The following is a 22450-nucleotide window of genomic DNA, read 5'->3' as shown; positions in this document are numbered from 1 at the left end:
AGGTTGGTAACATTTACAGCAACTGGCTCTTTCAGCTCTAATCTCTTCTCAGGAAAGATAGCAGTTGGTTATTTAGCACCTCCCTCCAAAATCCTTAACAAAAATATACAAGATGTATCAGTATGACAATTTAAATATTGAGTTCATAATTTTTCAAATCCCCTTAATGCCACCTGGTCTAAGCTCCCAGAATATTCTGTAGAAACCAACATGGCTCACTGGGAACAAACACAGGTACTGGACCAAGAAGACCCCAGCACAGGAATTAGCAGTTGGATGACCTTGAGCAATTTCTCAACTTCTCTGAACCTCCTATGCTTCATCTGTCAAATGGGGATAGAACACGGAACACAGAGAATGTCTAACCCGTAACAAGCAGTCAATAAAAAGCAATTCTCTGCTACTAAACACAACCGTATCCTTCGTACAGCAGTTACCTCGTACAAGTAGATGCTTCTGGGGCCTAGGACTGGTCCCAGGCAAATCTATAAACCTGTCCACAGTTGTATCCAAACTTCTTGTGTATTACCTTTTTCAGCCCAATCTCCAAAATCCATATGTGAAACTGGCTCAGAAGAAAATGAACAAAAAGCAGAAGACATTTGCACCCGCAGGGAATGAGTTGAAGAGATTTGTCACCACGAGGCAGACACCCCATAAAGCTTTTAAAGACAGGTTTATTTATATATAAGTGCATGAAATCGAATACAGAAACTTTATTAAAATACTATATATTACAAATTTTTAATCCAATAAATTCTGTGTAATGACACTGAAGTGCTGGGTTCACTTTTGACAGATGTCTCGTGTGAGTGTCGGCAGAGTTCACCCTGTAGGTTACAGAGAGTAGGGTCACGTGGGGACCTCAAGACACGGCCCTGGGATCAGACACTGGAGGATGTCAGCTGTGCATCTGTTCTCAAACAACAAATGGAACCAATTTCCTTTAATCAAAAATAACTTGCATATGTTTATTGCTGCCCTTTTGGAGAAAATGAAAGTGGTGAAAAGTAATTCGAAAGAAAGATCAACATCTCTAAGGCTAGCCTGATGCTTACTGCAATTAAAATTACTTAAAATTCACTGCAAAATCTGTGTTCTCCAGGAAAAGTATGCTGTATATACAATGAGATTTGTACATGAATTGGGAAATAAAAAATTGCTTATATAAAATTAAAAATCAATAGTATACACTATTTACAACTTGTTAGGTATAATATATAAACATACTTTTTAAAATAATCCTGCAAAATTAAATTGTATCATGTAAACATGCATACACATACTCATACAGGGTAGTTTACAGTCTTCACAGAGGGGGAAATTGTGTTCACATAATGTAGGGGACTTCATCAAATACGTGTTGTGTCTCTGTATGACCCCTCAACATTTATTCTTCCTGTCTTTATGCTTCACAGTACATATTTCTACAGTAAAAATAAACCTGTGACGGTAAACACATTTCTAAAGGGTACACAAAGTGTCTGCCTGTGGATTACAGTATAAAACTAACACTGTTCACCCTAGAATGTCTAGGTTAAAACAAAACTAAAGCTTAAAATCCCACACTTACTTCTTGACTATATTTTTCCCCATTTCTTACTTGTAAAAAGAAAAAATACATCATGAAAATATAATGAAAGCAGTTGTTATCTGCCATCGTTTATGACGCAATAACAGATTTGTATTGAAACGTAAGAACTTGACAGCTAAGATGCAGTTAATGACATCTTCCTCAACTCTGAAGTTGACATGTACAAAGCCAGCCCATCTGTGCCGATCCTGAATTGTGTTAAATCCATTTTGCAAAAGTATCTTAACTTTCAAGGCACTAAGAGATCATTTAGCTTTTAAGAAGTACACTGTGATTTACCAAATGACTATCCGTGATCTGAGAGTTGACACAATTTGAAAGTGAGGCCCACAATATTACACAGGTGAGCTATACTTTTGCCATTGACATAAAGACATCTTTGCCAGTTGACTTCAAGAACAAGTTGATCCCCTCATCCCACAATGAGTAGAGTTGGGGCCTGTGCCTACAGGAGCATTCCTTGAATTTTATCAAGCTATATGGCTAGAATGAAAAATACTGTGGAATTTCATATTTGTTCAAGTCATTATGCATATTGGGAAGAGGACCGGGGGGAATTTTGAAAATTCTTCAATTGCAAACACACCCAGTATCACAAATACTAAGAAAGCATCAACAATTAGACTATCAGCTCATCCAGTATTGACAGCAAGCCATTTTTAATAAGCACCTCTTACTTTGCTTTCTTTGGAGAAAACTTTAAAATGTTCTATCCCAAAGATAGTTAATGGTGATGTGCAAATCCTTTAATTAAAAAAAAAAAAAAAAACAACACAGTAAACCCTTCATTGTCAATAGTATTCTCCAATTAATACTCACTTAAGAGGGGCTCTAGAAAAGTGATGCTTTTTGGAGTTAAGAGTTCAGGAGAAATGTGTTCCATTGTGGGATTCAGATGATGTGCACTATTGTTCCCCTTTCTATGTATTTGTTGTATGGCTTTCCAGTTTTAATTACACATCTAAATGCTCCCCTACATGGGACAGCCATTTTACTCTTGGCATAGACAAGACTGTAAGGAGGTGTGGCATACAATAATAAGAAAAAAAGACATCAGAGGCTCACGCTTTCCTGACTTGCCACAATAATTGTTTTTCACTAAGATTCTATCTGCATTTCCCAAGCACTTCAGATTCTATCAACAAACTGTACATAGGTTTAAACCATAACGTATAACGTCCATGTAGAAAGAGGAAGATGATTTTAAAGACACTGCCAAATTGGTTCTCCAAACCAAGAAACGGTCATCACCCAAGGTCAGTGTAAGGGCAAAGAATGTAACAAGCATGAAAATTAGTCCCCAAAACTCAAGGGAGGAGATGATGAGAGTTCACAGCTCAGCTCACTCCCACAGTTGAGGGTTTCCACTCACTCAATAAAGTGCTAACAGGCACATCTCCACTTTACGGAAAACACTTCATGTATTCATTAGTTCCTCCGAACAAATTCACAGATACACATTTAAGTAACTAATTCAGCAGCCTCCTTCACAAGGCTGTATTACCTCCACACAACAGAGATCTTTCAGTTAGAAGAGCAAACCTACCACACACATACACACACACACACACGGTATGATTTCAAAATGCATCATAGCAAGTTCTCACATATAAGGAGAGCAAATTGTGTAAACAGGCAGCACACATGCACACTGCGCAATCCACAGTCTCAAAAGAATGGGGTGGGTTGTGTTCACATCAACAGGGGGTGCGTCATCAGCTATGCCTCTGATGTGGGCACTACCCTTCCAACACTTCTTCCTGTCTTTAAACTTCCTTCTGCTACAAGGCAGCAGCAGATGGTTGAAAAGTGCTGTAATTTTTACTCAGATGATGTTCCTGTATCCTGGAGAGTCTCCTCTACAGTGGTGTAAAAAGGACAGGAAGTCAAGGGAAAGTAGAAGATCACTTGATTATTAATTAGTCCACTTTAACCACTGAGAGTCTCTCTCCTGGTCACTAAAAGAAACAGTAATTGATCCAGTGACCCAACTACGGTTACCAGATATGTGCAACCTAAGTTCACCAGAATTTCTGCAGGAACTTTCCACGTTCCTCATGTTTTAAAAACCAGACAACTATCGATTAAAGAGGTTCTAAATGAGGCTTTTTGTGAGAAAGTTTTGTAACAGCAAGAGACAGAAGTAGTTTGAGAACATTTTAGAAAATAATCTTAGCATCTTGATCCTTCTTGAATTATACAATGGTTATGAATTTAAAATAATGGTCTTTCCTTTTAAGCCAAACCAACAAACAAAACAATAGCAACAAAGGCTTGAAGCATCTTGGCTCCATGAAAGGAGGGTCTTGGTAGATGACAAAGCCCAGTTCGACTTCCCTACACACTTGACACTGAACTACTGAGCGAATGCCTTGGGCTGGCCACAGAATGTTGGAAACTGGAGGAGAGAAGGGCTGGATCTCACTCATTCTTACACCCCTTCACAGGGACAACTCGCATACAGCAGCAAGTCAGTGGCTGCTGGCTGGGTGAGTCCAGCTGCAGCTGAGCAGGGTAAGGAGCAACTGCTGGCCACCTCTACCCCTTTCCTATACCCACCACGGTGACCAGAATCATGGCCATTTCCACCATCCCTGACTCCCTGCTATCTGAAAAGTGAAGAGGTGAAGTAAGCAAGATTATGAGAGAATTTTTTTATTTCAGTTTCCTTCCTAAAATATATGTAGAGAAAATGTAGACATGGAAGAAAGCTAGGTGAATTTTACAAAACAACAAATCAACTGGCACTGATGGCCAAGTGTAATTTTTTACAATTCTAGTGACTATCTGTGGCTCATTTACTGTCAAATACACACTGCTCCTCATGGCAACTCCATGACATATTCAAACACCTACAGAGCACGAACCAGAGCTCACAGAGGCGAAATGGCATACTTGGTATCAGAGGGACAACAGGTGACAGAATCTGCATTAAAAAAACCCAGGTCACTGGCTTGGATTCTGGCCTTCACTATGCCATACCAATGACACCTCAATTACCAAAATTCCATTTAGTAGATGAGCTGAGAAAATAAAATGTAGGGGAAAAACACTGGATTTGAACTTGCAACTAGAATTGGGAAGCCAAATGCTATCTCCACTTTTTCAGTATTTAAAAGAGTTTTGTCAGTTCTCGGTGGAGTCAAGGGCTGGAATCCCATCTCAAACCTGATACAGCAGCACACTGCATGGAGCAGATCCCCCAAAGATGTTTGCTGAATTGAACTGTTGTCACCTGAGTGTCAGCCCAGGCATATGAACGTGGCAGCCCGCTGTCTCAATCAGAGGTTCTCTAAAGTCCTTTTCCAACAAGCTTAGATTACCTGCAAGTTTAAAGTATCTCATTTCTTACAACACGAATACAGGATATATAGGCCAATTCATTTCTTTATTTCTCTCATTGAAAGTACAGACAAACCCTCACACTTTGTTGGGGCAGTGGAGCTGTATGAAGCGGATAACTAAAAATGAATACTGGATACAACTGTAACACTGTCTGGTAAACATCAGGACCTAACATCAGCACAACCACGCTGCACACACTGTCATAAAGCGTTCCTGATCCTGGTCCCAAGGGGCAGGTCACCTGCACCCCCTTCTTTAAAAAGTGTTAAGCAGGACTGGTGGCTTACGCAAGGTTCCCTGACTAACTCTAATCTATGGACATCTCTCACCAGTGCGTTAGGTAGAAATTGGCTTGGGCAATAGGAGTTCCTTCTCTGAGGAACTGATTTCATTATCAGCGATGTTTTATCCAGAGTCTTCTTAGACAACAGGCTGTCAACTGCACAGGATCTCCCCATCTTGCACTTGTCACAGAGAACATTTACCGCCAAATCGCATTTTAAGGCAGCATATCCCAAATACATCAATAAGGGCTTGTGCCACGTCCCAAATGAGGGTTTCCAGCAACAAGAAATCAAGAAAAGCTTCAAAACTCTAAAACATCCTCAAACTTATTGAAAAGATAACTCAACTGAACAATGTTATCAAATTCTCTACCAGAACACAAACTGTTCAGTGAATAATAGCTTTCCAGTCAGACTTTATCCACAGATAGCAGCTCCGTGTGGATGTATATAATGATATATATGCTAGTAATACATATCATTAAACGTTTATTGTCTCTAGAGGAAAACCACTAACTTTTAAAAAATCTCAGCATAAAAATAGCTATCAAGACAATTTCAAAAATTCACACTATTGAACTGCATTTCAAACCATCCAAAGAGTGACAGTAGCCCAAAAACCCAATGGAAGTACCTGAAAACAGCAAAGAAACCAAAAATGTCCCCCAAACTAGTGCACACACACACACACACGCACCATTACATCAATCAACTTGATAATGAGATAAGTGCAGGGCAATCTGCAAACTAATCACTAATTCTTCATTTGCACTTCATTCTAGAGTAAAATCAGGAGTTTACAGCTCTTTGGTGCAATCAGACGCTGAATGTCAAATCTGGATTATGAACCATCCACTCCCTATCACGTTACCTTGCTTTCTTAACCATGAAATAACCATATGCTAACATAAGTTCATCCTGTCGGTCTAAAGCAAGGTGTGCCTGGTGCTGGACAGGTCTCTGGTCGAAGGCAGGTGCTTTACACTATGTACAGAACAGCCAAAGGGAAGGACGAACCCACACCAAAGCCCAAGGGAAAGGAGAAATCAAACTGCCTTGGAAAGGGAAGCCTAAATTTAATCTAAGAAAACGTCAGGAATATAAAGAACACCTGAGAACAATTCCAGCCTTGCACTTAATTAAAAAAACCATTTTAAGATTTCCTCCAAAGATCCTTAAGAACATATAATTGCTTAACTGTTTTTTTTAAAAAACAAATAAACAAATCTCCAGCCCCTGGTGGCGGTAAATCCCCACACAGGCTAAAGTACGCCCTCTCTAACACCTCCTTGCTGATTTGCTAATATATTCTGCACTTTTTTGGTGTAGAAAAGGGGCTTTGGGTAATAAAGGTCTTAAACTTAAATGGGGACTTAAACCTGTTTTACTTTATCCATAAGGAAAGGCACAGGTGCCAGATTATCTTTTGGAGTGTCCTGAACTTCATATCCTCTACAAACAGTTCTTCCTTGGAGTTAGCACATTTATCATTGAAACTGGTACCCAAGGAAACCCCACTGGGGGACCAATTCCACCAGGCTCTTGGATCCCCCTACCTCCTACCATCTTAGAAAACCTCTTCAAAGGTTCTGTGTAAAGGCCATGTCCCTTTGTAATTAACGTCATCATGGATTCTGGTAAACTCAAATCACAACAGCTCAAACTGAGAACTGAACACATGAAATGAATGACTCAAATACACGTTTGGGACTGAACTGATACAGCTGAGATTTAAAATGGCTTAACTATATTCCCAATCTTTCCCTTAGAACTATGACGTTGACGCGCATCCAAAGTAAGACAGTTTATTACACATCCTGTAAAGCTCACCTGTTACTCATTTACAAGTCGGTTTTGAGCTCCAGAGCCCAATGCACGGCACTCCTTAAACACGGTTAGCACTCCAGAACAAAAGACGGGTTTCATTTTGTAACAAAGTCAAGATGCTTGCAGCAAGTACTATAAACCCGCTGAGACACCAGACAGCTAGTTGTACAGATGTTCTCTGTGAGAGACAAGGCAAAAACTTTCTTCAGAAGGGTCAAAGAACGCAACATGTGTGTCAGACTTTTTCTTAACAAAATTTATAAGAAGATTTTTAAGTTATATTCTTCCAACACACAAACGACAGTCAATGTGTGTGACCCATAAAGTTTTTGAGTTCATCTAAATAGAATATTTATGCATGAGGGAAATTCTTAAAAGGGTGTGTTAATTTAGTGAAAAACTGTGCACCCGATAGATCTACTCTGAGTCCTTAAAACAGTTTAGCTAGTCTTCCAGGAAGAAGACTGTTATTTCCTGCATAAATTAAATAACAATAATGCCTAAACATATGAAAGCCCTAAATCTCAGAAACGCTCAACATTAAAAACCAAAAAATCTCTCTCATACGAACGATTTGGGATTGAGCACACTCACACGGGACTCGGCATCACAACAGAGATCTCACTACATGACCTGAAGTCATGTCAGATATGTTCACAGCACTCATCTACGTCTACACTTGCAAATTGTCACATGATCATGGTAACAGAAAGAAGAGAGTTTGGCACATGTAGCAATTCCTCAGAACGTCCCTGTAGCTGAACACGGCGCTGTGGAGAGAGACGACCAGTGTGAACCTGATTGGCAGCTACACAAGGTGCTTTCCCTCCTGGCTTCCCGTCGGTCTTCGCGCCCCGGCCCGGACGGAGGCACGGCAGGTGCAGTGCGGTGGTGCGATCGCTCCAACACCAGAGGGCAGGCTCTGCACACAGCACGAGAGGACCGGCGCGGCGCACGGTCCGCAGCCATTTGTTTCTACTTGTTACCAACGCCATTTTCAGGCGGTCTGTTTCCGTGCGTGAGGTCGGGCATTCCCACAGAAGCCTCAGAGCGTGGCGAGGATCCTTGAGAAGGAGATGATTAGTGTCAGTACAGTCTGCCCGACGCCCCACACCAGCGCCTCCAAGGGGGCCATGTTCTTCCCTGCCACTCTGTAGATGCCCGCGACCGCCGCACCTGCAGGAACGGGGGAGAAACACAGGACCTCACTCAGCGGCTGACCTCCGCGCTGCACCTCACACGCAGAACGGTCCCCACCCTTTGTGCAAGCTTCCACGCGAGCGCTCAAGGTTACACTTCCCCGCGCCACATTTAGCCTCTTAGTTGAAAAACAGCCTTTTCTACTCAACCTAAAATATGCAGAGCCTACATTGTGAACTGAATACCAAATATTAAGAAAATTATAAAAAAACGAGTAATTCATTACTGTAATCTCTTACCTGGGCATTCAATTGGCCTTACCTCACCAGCATTTTTAAAAACATCCAATACAATATACTGACAACCGTGATACTGCAGAGAAGCTACACAGCAGTAAGTCCCAAATTATAGACATTTTCATATTAAACATATTTTTCATATTTTTCATATTTTTCATATTAAACTCATTTTTTTGTTTGAGTAAAATGAATTCATTCTTAAATTTCATGGAAAATATGAGAATATTTGCCTCATCCTACAATCGACCATCTAATATGGTTTATGAACTTTGAAAGAAAGTATGTTACTGTAAGTCACTTGGAGATTGCTTATCTTGACAGTGAATAACCATGGGAAAAACGTTTCGATAAAGTGCCCTGCCCAGAGCCAGAGGATGTGAATTAGAAGCAACCTCTGGCCCATCTGATCCAACCGATGTACTTAACTTAGCAAACACAATGATGCGGCATCTAAGAGGCTAGTTTTAAAAGTACACTCCAAAATCATAAAGGAGGAAACATATAAATTACGCCATCTTATAGGTGGAGATGGCACTGAAATGATTCTCTCTCTTGCTCTCTGTCCTATATGTATATGTAAACTGCCTACCTATCCTAGATTGGTTAAGCAAAACAACATAAGGGAACAAATAAATTATCCAAATACACCGAATTGACAAATATTTGAAATAAAAACTTATTCATAAAAATTAGCTAGATATAATTTTTATTTGTCAAAAACAGCTAAGGATTAATAACTTTTTGTATCTTACTCAAAATCTCCCAAAGTCACCATAGTCCTCCATAACAGACATAAATGGCAAAAGAAAATTACTACTCTAAGCCAAGAATCTTCACATGCTTGTTTCAACATAAAAGGAAAATAAAACAGTGTACTTATCACATTTATGTATCCTACTAGGAACTTTAAAGATACTGTCTGAATTATCTATCATGTTACCCCCCCCCCCCCCGGTATCATCACCTAATTTAATGAGGAAAGACAGGTTCAGAGAGGTTCAGTCTCTAGTTCAAGGAATACAGCTGGGGAAGTCTAGTTATAAATCCCCAAATCATTCTCATTTCACATTTATGCTAAATGAAAAAGAGAATAAGAAATTCAGAAAATAACAATGTAGCTGGTAACAATCTCAACTTTTACTCAATTAGGTAATAAACTCACAATTGTCCAAATTTTAGAATTGGATCACATTCTTTCAATTTTTTAAATTTCATTTTTGTGAGAGACACAGACAGAGAGCTGCCACCTGCTGGTTCACTCCCCAGATGCCCACAATGACTGGGACTGGGCTGAGGAAAATCAGGAAATCAATCCTGGTCTCCTAGGTAGGTGGCAGGAACCCAACTACTTGAGCCATCCCCACTACCTCCCAGGGTCTGCATTGGAGGGAGGCTGCAGTCAGGAATGGGAGGTGGGAATTGAACTCAGGCGTTCTGAGGTGGGACACAGGCTTCGTAACTGCTAGGATAAACGGCTACTCCAGACATCCTTTAAAAATCTTTAAAAGATTCTATGCCTTGTTTGTTAAGAGAAATTATGTTAGAAATAAACCACAGAAAAGGAGTCACTTGGATTTCTATGACTATCGTCAATTATAAAAGACACAGGTAGGCCTGTACTTCTGTGAAATTAAGTTTTCAATCATGATCCAAGAAGGGGTAAATAAAAGCAATTACCAGCTCATGTTGGCTGGGAAATGACAAACAAATCTGTGCATCCAAACTTCGCATGTGTGCACAAGGTAAAGAGCACATGTTTTGGAGCCAGACTCAGGAGTTAAAATCTAAGCGACACTACTAAGCAGCTGAATTAGGCCAGACAATTGCCCAGCTACAGAATGGTGGACATGGAGATTCAGAGACAGTACCTGGAATGTGCTGAGAACACTGGCAACTCCCACCATGCACACTCAACCTGCCCTGGCTCCCAGGCCCAGTGGTGTTCAGTGACAAAGCTAACTCCACTCCATGATTCTCTGTTCACTAAATGGTGCTGGAGCATCTGGGAGCCATTTGGAGGACGCAAGTCCCTGTCACACCACTCCTCAGAGTAAATTTCAGATGGATGGAAGAACTAAATGTTAGAAACAAAACTACAAATGTAAATTGCAAAAAATAAGTGAATATTTTCATAATCCTAGAAAAAGAGATCTTAAATCTGAAGATGATAAAGAGCAAAAACCATGAGCAGTACATCACTGTTTTTAACCAAGCCAAACAAATGTACAAACAAATGTACTAAATGGGCTAAATTGCCATGGAAGTCATACAGTCTCAAAAGGGAAATGCAGAACTACATGAATTGACACAGAAAAGACTTAAAACATAAAATATATATTCTGTACTAGTATAAACACATACAAGAGGTCTTACAAAAGTTCCTGAAAATGCTTATTATGAAAAAACTAGGTATGATTCCAACTTTTTTTTGTACCAAAATACCCTTATCTTTCAATTTTGTTTTTCCAGAAGCGTCGCGAAGCACTCTCATGTATGTGTGTGTGTTCATATGTGAAAGTGTGCATGTGCATGGATGGGTGCATGAAGTGGGGGGTCCCTTTGTGCCCTGACAGGGCTACTCAGTGAGGGTCCATGTCAGATACAAAAACACAGCCGCGTGTTACTAGGTATTCAAAATTACTTTAAAAACTAACTTAATTTCTACACAGAACTTGCCTAAATTTTCCTACAATTCCAAAAAAACCCCACTCATTTTAAAGGCCAGGATACATTTTGATCCTATTTTTCAAACAAAGATATGTTTGTACACTGACAAAGTTCCCTAAACTCATGATTCGAAATAGAAGATATATTTTCTTGCATGTTGTTGTGATATATTTGTTTAAAGTGCTGTACAGAATTCCAAATATGAATATACCACGGCTTATTTATCTATTCTACTACTGATGACATTTCTTTGTTTCCAATCCTTTACGATCACAAATGCTGCTCCCATGAACATTCCTGGACATGACCTCCAGCACACAAATTCAGCCAAGTGCTTCCCCACCACTGGGCAAACATCTGGCTTAGCTGTTAAGCCACCAGTTGGGAGACTCACATCCCGTAACAGAGTACCTGTGTCCAAACCCCACCTCTGCTTCCAATTCCCACTTTCTGCTAATGCACAGCCAGGAAGGCAGCAGGTAAATGGCTCAAGTATTTAGGACCCTGCTACCCACAAGAGAGACCCAGTTTGATTTCTCAGCTCCTGGCCTCTGCCTGGCCCAGTACACATCTTGTGAGCATCTGGGGAGTGAACCAGCAGACACAGGATCTTTGTCTTGTCGCTCTGCCATTCAAATAAATAATGTCATTTTTAAAAATGAAAGTTTCCCCATGATCCACAGGTAAAAGCAGAATTGTTTGGCCTTACATATGAGCATTTTCAACTATTAAAACTGCCTTTCCAAATTAGTTGTACTAATTTATACTCTAGTTACTCCATATCCTTTGCAGCTACTGATGTCCTTTTAAAAAGTTTTTGCCAACCTGGTGGCTAAAGGGTGTTATTTCTATGATGAATTTACAAGTTCCTGATAATTAGTGCCATTGAATTTTTTCTTTACACATTATTGGCCATTAGGGTTTTTACTTCTATGAAATGCTTGTCAAATCTTTGTCCCCTGCGGTGTGTTCTAATTTGAATCATGGGTTTAGAAAGTATATAGTTTTGATACTAACCTTTTTACATTTATAAATGTTAACAAGTATCTTTCCCCTATCCCTACTTGAGTTTTCACTCTGTTAGGCTGAGCAGCGGCCAGCTGGAAGAGCGCGTGATGCTCCTTATTTTCTTGGTAGGCAAGAATGAAGAGGACAAAAGAGGGACAAGGATCCTGAAATAAATGATCCAGAGAAGTGCACCGTGGACAACAGCAGATCAGTTGGAGAAAAAGGAAACAGTCCACAGGGATGCCCACAGTCACCACTTCCAGTGCCATAGTACTGCAAGTCCTGGCAGAGCAAGCCAGTAGGAAAATAAAACAAAGAGCAGCCAAACCAGAAGATAGGAAGTCACACTGTCACTGTCTGCAGATATCAGCAACAAACTATTAAAACTAATAAACAAATTCAGCAAAGCTGCAGGATATGAAATCAATATTTTATACCCCAATAGTAAATTAGCTGAGAAAGAAATCAAGGAAGCAATCCCACATACAATAGCTACAATAAAATACAATATGTAGAAATAAATTTAACCAAAGAAGTAAAAGATCTCTACAATTAAAATTACAAAAACTTGAAGAGGACACAAAAAACCAGAAAGACATCCCATGTTCATGAATTCATGAACTGAAAGTATCAATACTGTTAAAATGTCTACACTATCCAAGGCAATCTACAGATTCAATGCAATCTTTAGCAAAATACTAATGATAACCTTGACATAACTATAAAACAATCTTAAATTAAATTTGGAACCATAAAAATACCTTGAATAGTCAAAGCAATCTTGATGATAAAAAAAAAAAACACAATGGAACTCATTACACTGCTGACTTCAAAGTATACTACAAAGCTGTAGTATGGCATTGGCATAAAACCTGATGTTCAAGAAGGGTCTTCAGAAAGTTCATGGAAAGTCTGTATTACAAAAAACTATCCATAGATTTCAAAATTTTTTATAAAAAACAAATTAATCTTATCTTTCAATTCCATTTTACCATGAACTTTTCAAAAATAACCTCATAGGTCAATGGAACAGAATAAAGAGCCTAGAAGTAAATACATGCTTTGCTACGAACAACTGATCTACAACAAAGGTGCTAAGAAAAGGACAGTCTCATCAATAAATGGCACTAGGAAAATTGAATATACATATGCAGAAGAATGAAACTAGTTCCCATCTCTCACTGTCTACAAAAATCAACTCAAATAGTCTTAATGGAAAACTCAAACTATGGGGTCGGTGCTGTGGTGTAGGGGCTTAAGCCACTGCTTGCAACACCAGCATCTCATATGGGTGCCAGTTCCACTCCCAGCTGCTCTACTTCAGATCCAATTCCCTGCTAATGTGCCTGGGAAAGCAGTGGAGGATGGTCCAAGCCCTTGGGGCCTTGCATCCATGAGGGAGACCCAGATAAAGCTCCTGGCTTCTGGCTTTGGCCTGGCCCAGCCCTGGTCATTGCAGCCATCTGGGGAGTGAACGATTCTCTCTCCCTCCCTCCCTCCCTCCCTCCCTCCCCATCTCTCTCTCTTTCTCTCTCTTCCCCTCCCCTATCCCTCTTTCTCTCTCTCTCCCTCTATAACTTTCCTTTCAAATAAATCTTAAAAAAAGCAAAATAAACTAAAACTATGAAACCATTAGAAGAAAACACAGGTGAAACACTTCAGGATATTGGAATCGACAGAGATTTTTTTGGATAAGACCCCGAAAAAGCATAGGAAACAAAAGCAAAATAGACAAATGAGATTACATCAAACTAAAAAGTTCTGTATAGCAAAAGAAACAATCAATAGAGTGAAGAGATAATCTAAAGAAGGGAGAAAATACTTGCAAACTATACATCTGACAAGAGGTTACTATCCAGAATATGTAAGGAACTCAATTGCAAAGAAACAGTCTCATTACAGACAGACAATAAACTAAACAGACATTTCTCTAAGATATACAGTTGGCCAGCAGGAACATGAAAAAATGTTCAACATTATAATCAGGGCAATACAAATCAAAACGGTAAATGCAATGGCACCGCAGTCCAGTGATACTGTCTACTGTCAAGACAAAAGATAGGGAAAAGGGAACCCTTGCAAATTGTTGGTGAGGAATGTAAACGAGTACAGCCATTGTGCACAGCTAAAACAGAACTCCCATATGATCCAGTGATCCCTCTGCTGGGTGTATATCCATGGGAAATGAAATCAGTCTGTCAGACACATCTGCACTCCCACGTTTATTGCAGCACTATGCACAATAGACAAGACATGGAGACAAGCCAAGTGTCCATCCACTAATGCATGGATAAAAGAAATGTGGTGCATATATATGATGGAGTATTAATTAGCCATAAAGAGGAAATCCTGTCATTACAAGATTTACAACAACATGGGTGGACCTGGACATCATTGTGTGCAGTGAAATAAGCCAGGCACAGAAAGACAGATACAGCATGATCTCACTCATATAAGAAATCTAAAAAAGAAAGGTGATCCCTTAGAAGTTCAGTGTAGAACAGTGATCCCCAAAGCTAGGGCGAATTGGTCAACTGGTACTACCTTATAGTTACAGAGGAGAGACAAGTTCTGGAGTGCTATTATACACTGGGGTATCCACAGACAAGAATAATATACTGCACATTACAAAAAATAGAGGAAAGGATTTTGAATGTTTTTACCACAAGGAAATGATAAATATTTGAGGGGTTAGATATGTTCACCTTGATTGTATCTTATGAGATATATCTACACACACACACACACACATATATATATATATATAAACACCACATGGTACTCTATAGATACATAAATTGAGGTGTCAACTATAATCAATCACCCAATCAATTAACAAATAAATAAAATTTCAGTTGTGCTTTTTAAAAAAAAGGAAGAAAAATTCTCAAAGTATTAGGGGCTAGAGAAGACTGGTATAGTGAACAGAAGTAGAGAAGGCAATCCTGTGGAGATGGTGCAAAGGTGAGAAAATCACCTGTCTGGTATGAACAGACAGGGACAAAGGAGAATGGGAGGAGAGTCACCAGAAGATGGACGACGTCAACCTGTGGTCACAGAGGGTGCACAAATGGAAAGTGATGTGATTTGCCCTGCATACTTCCTTGACAGAAGGTAAACGATACAGGTAAGGGCAATGCTCACTTTAGTCATGTACAGATTCCATGGGTTTGTGTTCTGAGGCTACGGGTTGCAAGCTGTAATCCATAACCGAATCTGGCCTGCCGTCTGCTTTCTTTCTCTTTTTTTTTTTAATCACGTGCAGGGAGACCAGCTATCATATTACTAAATGGTGGGGAAAAGTAAAACCATGAATAATAGTCGATGATACACAAAAATCATATCCAATTCAAATTTGAGTCCATAAATAATGTTTTCTTGGAATACAGCTGCACTCATTTCTTTGAACTGTCACTGCAACCCAAGGATGACAGACACAGGGAAATGAGCATACACTTGTCAGCTCTTGGGTAGTAGTCATCTTGTTTGGTGCCAGAATTACACTGGTCTCAATAAACAAGCTATGCACTGCTTTTATGCATTCTATTTTCTGAATAACTTGGATGAAAAAGGAACCACCTGGTCCTTGAAAACTTAGTACACCTCATTTGACCCAGAATGTTTCAGGAGAAGGGTCTTTTGTTTTTGTTTTTGCTTTTAACACTTATTTATTTATTTGAAAGGCAGAGTTACAGAGAGAGAAGGAGAGACACAGAAAAAGAGATCTTCCATTGGCTGGTTCACTCTTCAAATGACCATAAGGACTGGCGCTAAGTCAGTCTGCTAAGAGCTAGGAACCTTTTCCAGGTCTTCCATGTGGAAGCAGGGACCCAGGGACTTGGGCCATATTCCACTGCTTTCCCAGACATATTAGCAGAGAGCTGGATTGGAAGTAGAGGAGCCAGGACTCGAACTGGCACCCATATGGGATGTTGGTGCTGCAGGCCATGACTTAACCCACTGTGCCATGGTGCATGCCCCAGAAGGGTCTTTAAACAATTCACACTGTTCAAAAGTTAATTATTGCCCTATTCATGTTTTCTGTTTGTTCTTATTCTAACTTATTTTATGTTTAGGAATATATAGCTACTCATAAATGACTGCATTTTAAAAATTCTTTATTTCACCTTTATTACTGAAATAATTATTTCCTTGCTTATTGCCTACATTGTACTTTTCTGTCAACTGTTTTTCTGGGAGGGGGGCATTTTATTTATTGTCTCGTTCCAAGGAACCAGACTTTTGTTCATTGTTCCTAAACAAGGACCAACAAAACTTAGTAGTATTTCTCTATTCCAAGAAAACATAACAATATAATAAAAAAAGATACTATCCACAACGGCCATTGAGTGTTCAGGAATTAACTTAATCAAAAACAGACAACCTCCTCTTGAGAAAAATATTTTAAAATTCTAATAGAAGAGAAGATGATCTCAATAATGAAGACATAATGCATACTCTTAGGTGACACAATTTAATAAATCAATTGTTCCCAAATTAACCTTTATATTATATTTAACCCTAATAAAAATCAGAGTCAACTATTTAAGGGATTCAGCTGATATACTCTATAATTTATATAAAAGAATAAAAGTCCATGAAACACTATTTTAACTTTGAAAAAGAAAGTAACATGGGGCCAGCGTTGTGGCATAGCAAAGTCACTGCTTGTGACGCTGGCATCCCATGTAGGTGCCAGTTTGAGGCCCGGCTGCTCCACTTCCCACCCAGTTCCCTATGAATGTGCCCGGGAAAGCAGTGGAAGATGGCCCAATTGCTTGGACCCATGCACCCACGTTGGAGACCCAGAAAAAGCTCCAGGTCCGGGCTTCAGCTTGGCACAACCACAGCCATTTTGGCCATTTGGGGAGTGAACCATGGGATCGAAGATCGATCGATCGACTGATCTCTCTCTCTGTAACTCTGCCTTTCAAACAAATAAATAAATCTTTAAAAAAAAAAAAGAAAAACAAATAAGAGGAACTTATCCCTAACAGATGTCAAGACACATCACAAAACCAGGGAGATAAAATGATGTGGACCAGCTGTAGGAAGAAACATTAAGACCAACAAGTCAGCATGTGTGCCTATAATGCACCAGCAGGGGGCACTGCACACCAGTGAGGAAGGGAGGGCTCTGTAAATGGGTGGTATGGTAAAAACTAACTTAATATATGGAGGGTGAAAAAAACCAACACCTAGAATTCTATCTAATACCGAAAACATAGGCAGACTCCAAGGGGTAAATTATGGCCTAACTATCAGGTGTGTGTTTTGTAAATAAAATTTTATTGGAACAAGCCATGCTCTTTATTTCCATGTGTCTGTGACTGCTTTCATACTACAAGAGCAGAGCTGAACCACTGGCCCTTTAAGTAAATGTCTGCTGACTCCAACTGTAGATGAATTAAAGACCTAATGCAAAGGCAAAACTATAAAACTCAATCAGGAACATATATCAGGATTATTTTGACCTTGGTCTGAGGGAGAACTTCTAAAAAAACAAACAAAAAACACCTCTTTACCCTAATTACACTGAGTAAGGATTTCTACTGAATCCTTATACATCATGCATGAAGATAAGTAACCAAAAACAGTTGAGACAACTATATGCAAAGTCCTAAGCCAACAAGAGCCAGTATCTCTAAGAAACATCTGTAATTTAGTAAGAAAGAAACAGAACACCGAAGAGAAAGCACAGAATGTAAACAAAGGACTACAGAAAGGAAACCTAAATACATGGTATACGCAGGGATAAATGCTCAAGTGCACAGGTAGGCAGAGAAATGCAAATTAAACCAGCAATGAGATGTCGTTTTACACCTTTTAGATTGGCTAAAATTAGGAATTAGAGAGAAACCCTATTTCTCTCCATTCTGATATTAATTATCAATACTAACCAATGAAAATTCATTCTACTTTGGAAATACAACCAAAGAAATAACAAAATTATATATATATATATATATATATATATATATATATGCGTGTGTGTGTGTGTGTATGTAATAGATATATATCTGAATTCTGTCACCATCTTACTGAACATGGACATTCAGCAATGGTTTGTTTAACTGAATATACAGCCGTGAATATGCCAACACTTACAACCTAAGGAAATAAATTTGGCTAAACATCCACATTGTGCAGTTTTCTTAATTCAACTGTTTACAGGCCAGAAACTCAACCAGAAGAAATTTAAATGTTTTACTGCTGATCTGGACACAACTGTTTACTTGAAATTATGTTGGACTTGTATTTTTAAGGATTTTAAAATGTAAGACTGCAATTTTTACACTCACTGGTTTATCTTATTCTTGGCTGAATTAGAAGTGTTACATACACATACATACCATCAAATAGAGAACAATATTTCCCTTGCTCCCTCTAGAGCTGTACAACAATGGGTACCCATGAGTGCACATGTAGACATAGAATTTAGAACTGCTAAGCCATTGCTCCTCTCTCCTCCTCCACTCACGGCTCCATGGTGATGGCAGTGACTCACATCAAAAACACTGGGAGCCCCCAGCAAGTCTCTATACATTAGCACAGTCAATAGTAACTAATTCTATTTTTTTAGTCTCTTGCTATACTTCTTACATTGATTCCTTCCCTCCCAACTCACAGCCCTTGCTCTAGCTCAGATCCTGGTTTCAAGCATCAATTACAGTTAATGTCTCTTAATTCTTCTTTATCTTCCTTTATACTTAATTATTATTTATTATCTTCCCTCCCCCACCTTTTTCCTTCCTGCCTGCCCTCCTTCTCTTTCTCTCTCACTCCATCCATCTATCCAGTCAGTATTCTCTGGGCATGTAGTATGCTCCAGGAATTATTTGACATTTGGGGTTTCACAGTGATGGAGACAAATAAGGCCCCCACTTTCAATTTTCTCTCAGTCCTTTACATAAACTCTATACTCAGCTTTAAAACAAATGTTCCCATGGAACTACTTTGTCCCCTCCTAATCTCTTTTGTCAAAGAGATCCAGTTCTTCATGGTCCACAGGATAAAATTCCAAACTTTCCAGGAGGCTGTCTAAGACCCTCTAAGATCTTCATTCTCTTCCCAGCAGATTTTCCTACTATCACATGATGCGAATCTTGTGCTTCAGCTAAACAAGAATCCTCATTTAAAACCCTATGTCATAAATAACAGTGTCAATTGTTAAATTAACAACAGAAGTCACTGTGCACTTACTCCCCATGTAGGACCTCTGTCCTTAATGAGTTGTACTATGAGAATTAACTGCAAAACTTGTTCTCAAACAGCACTTTATATATTTTGGGGGGGCGGAGGCAAACTGTTGAAATCTTTACATAGTATAAGTTGATATTCTGTATATAAAGATAATTAAAAATGAATCTTAATGAAGAATGGGGTGGGAGAGTGGGTATGGGGGGAAGAAATGCTATATTCCTAAAGCTGTACCTATGAAATCTGCACTCATTAAATAAAAGCTTTTTTTAAAAAAAGAAACCCTGTCTATGGCAAAATGGATGAGGAGCTACATGAAAAAGCTGTAAGTGGGATGAACAATAGCAACAATAAAATGTTAAGGCTTTTTAATGGCAAATGAACAAGGAGGGTAAGACGATCAGAGCGCTCACTCTCGCCTACTAGTGCCCTGTGATGGTTTTTCAGTGCCAGAGGATGCATCCAGACACACAGATCAGGGCTTTCCTCTGACAGCAAGGGGCGGCACTCTCTGGAGAGGGTGAGGAAGGAGGCCTTTCAGTTGAAGAGCTGAGGCCCTCCTCTTTCCTCCAGAGCAAGAGTCAACCAAAAGGGAAGCAGTGCCTCACAGGCAGCCCAGAACAACCAGTTCTGGCACAGGTGTAGGCCGGAAGTGAACAGCAGCTTGAGCCTTTCTTCACTGGCGGGGACAGATCCACAGCGGCAAGGAGAAGCAGCGGGGTCAGGTGCAAGCATCTCAAAGCAGCAGCCAGGGCCTCCCCAGTCTCAACAGAAGGCCTCGAAGTTCAGCTCCATGAACAGCGGCAGAAACCACTGCTCGTGCTGTGACGCTAAGGCTGAAGCTGGTGCCTGAGAGCACTGTTTAGAGGAGGTCAGAGGGAAGAACCAGAGAAGCTGTGTGACAAGTGAGAGGCAGCCCAGCAGAAATCTTGTGTGCTACAAGGTTATCTAGGGCATTTGGGGGGGATGCGTCATAACAGCTCGGGTGGAAGGAGCCTGTGTTGTGGTGCAATAGATGAAGCTACCTCTTCCAATGTTGGCATCTCACATCAGAGCTCAGGTTTGAGCCCTGGCTGATTCATTTCTGATTCTAACTAATGTGCCTGGGAAAGCTGTAGAAGACGGCCCAACACCTGGACCCCTGCCACCCACATGGAAGATCTGTTTCTATCTGTCTCTGTCTCTCCCTCTGTCATTCCGCCTTTCAAATAAATCCAATAAATCTTTAAAAAAATAGCTGGAGTAGAAAAAATGAAGTGCATATGTCATATAGGCACATGACACCAAGGACCTGAGAGCTCCACTGTCACTGTTTTTAAATGACAATTATCACTGTCATATTTTTATGCCTACCTTTTCCCCTTCCTAGATAGTGAGTACTTTTAAAGCAGAAATAATACCTGTAAGATAAATTTTCTCATTGAAATTATCCCCTGCCAATATTTACAAATTTTTCTATTTCTTACAAAATCCTGCATAATGAGTTTCTACCTAATAGAAGTACAATCACGGTCCATTCAGTGATTAAATCAACTTTACCTTCTAAGTGGAGTGAGTCAAGCACTGAAAACAAGGGGACTTCAACAAGTTCATGGAAAAAATGGAATTAAAAGTTAGCTTTCCTGTAAAAAAAAAATCTGAAAACCAGGCAAAGCTTTTCCATAATATACACTTCTGTGAACTGTTGGAAGACACCCTCATATGTGTAGACTTCAAATTTTTTTGCGGCAAACTAATCTTTTACTTCCACTTTTCATGAACTTTTTGAAGCTCCCTTGTATCCTATAAGAAAGTCTGCACTAATTTTACATTTACAATAAGAATAGTGTTACCAAAATGATATATATGTAAGTTATGTTCTTCAACAAAACCAAAGCAACTTACTAGTGATCATTGCGCCGGTGACAGAAGCCAGAAATCCAAGGCTGACGGCAATGACTGAGATCACCCTCCCCTGCCTGTGCCTCTGCAGCATCACAAACATCAGCACTCCCGCAGCACCATGGACGAACAGCGAGGAGAAGAGAGCCCAGAGGAAGATCCAGTACCACATCTCTGCAAGGAAGAGCACAGTATTAGCCATTCCGCTGGGATGCACCTTAGACCCTCAGTTCACAAGGGAGCGCGCCTGGTCTGGGGGGAGGGCAAATGAGATACTAAAGGGCCTGGTGCTGTGGAGCAGAGGGTTAAATCACTACCTGCCATACCGGCTTCCCATATGCGCACTGGTTCAAGTCCCGACTGCTCTACTTCCGATCCAGCTAATGTGCTAATGTGCCTGGGAAGGCAGAGGAAGGCGGCCCAAGTATTTGGGCCCCTTGTACTCATGTTGGAGACCGGGATGGGGTTCCTGGCTTCTGAGTTCAGTCTGACCCAGCCCCAGCTGTTGCATCTGGATGGAAGATCTTTCATTCTCTGTCTTTACCGCTCTGTCACTAGCATCTACCACAGTACCGGACATAGTTGTGCTAGCTAAATTGTAACAAGTGTCAGCACCATGAACACCCGATGGGAAAAGAACTCCATGACTTTGGAAGGTTAATACTGTACTTGGGCTGGCCCTGTGGCGTAAGTTAAGCGGTTAAGCCGCTGCCTGCAGCGCCGGCATCCCATATGGACGCCAGTTCAAGACCGGGCTGCTCCACTTCCGATCCTGCTCTCTGCTGTGGCCTGGGAAAGCAGTGGAAGATGGCCCATGTCCTTGGGGCCCTGCACTCATGAGGGAGACTTGGAGGAGGCTCCTGGCTTCAGATCAGCACAACTCTGGCCATTGCAGTCAACTGGGGATTGAACTAGCAGATGGAAGACCTCTCTCTCTCTCTGCCACTCCTTCTCTCTCTGTGTAACTCTTTCAAATAAATAAATAAATCTTAAAAAAAGACTGCACTTTAATTTCTTCTAAATGCCCGCCTCGTTTTGTCATTATCCATCTGTTTATCTCATTAAAACTCCTGTGATGTATCTGCAAATCTCTTTGGATGAATTTCTTTAAAGATTTTATTTATTTATTTATTTGAGAGGTAGAGTTACAGAGAGAGGGGGAGATAGAGAAAAAGGTCTACCATCTGCTGGTTCACTCCCTAAAT

At 40.2% G+C, this 22450-nt stretch overlaps 1 protein-coding gene across 2 annotated transcripts in view; it reads right to left on the bottom strand.

Annotated features, from left to right (window-relative positions):
* The window catches only part of TMEM170B (transmembrane protein 170B), a 133859-nt gene that overhangs the window by 87151 nt on the left and 24258 nt on the right, over nucleotides 1–22450 (bottom strand). Inside the window, exons 2-3 of one of the 2 annotated variants that reach the window (XM_062184598.1) lie at nucleotides 21249–21419; nucleotides 1518–8226 (exon numbers count right to left, since the gene is read on the bottom strand). In XM_062184598.1, the coding sequence (XP_062040582.1) occupies nucleotides 8096–8226; nucleotides 21249–21419 (302 nt within the window). In that variant the 3' untranslated portion in view covers nucleotides 1518–8095. Of the gene's footprint in view, nucleotides 1–1517; nucleotides 8227–21248; nucleotides 21420–22450 lie in introns of those variants that run through there. The other variant, XM_062184599.1, reaches the window with a different exon arrangement.

Source organism: Lepus europaeus, chromosome 3, assembly GCF_033115175.1.
Source record: "Lepus europaeus isolate LE1 chromosome 3, mLepTim1.pri, whole genome shotgun sequence".
NCBI lineage: Eukaryota > Metazoa > Chordata > Mammalia > Lagomorpha > Leporidae > Lepus > Lepus europaeus.
Note: the sequence above shows the minus strand (reverse complement) of the source record. Positions and strands in the feature narration are given on the sequence as shown.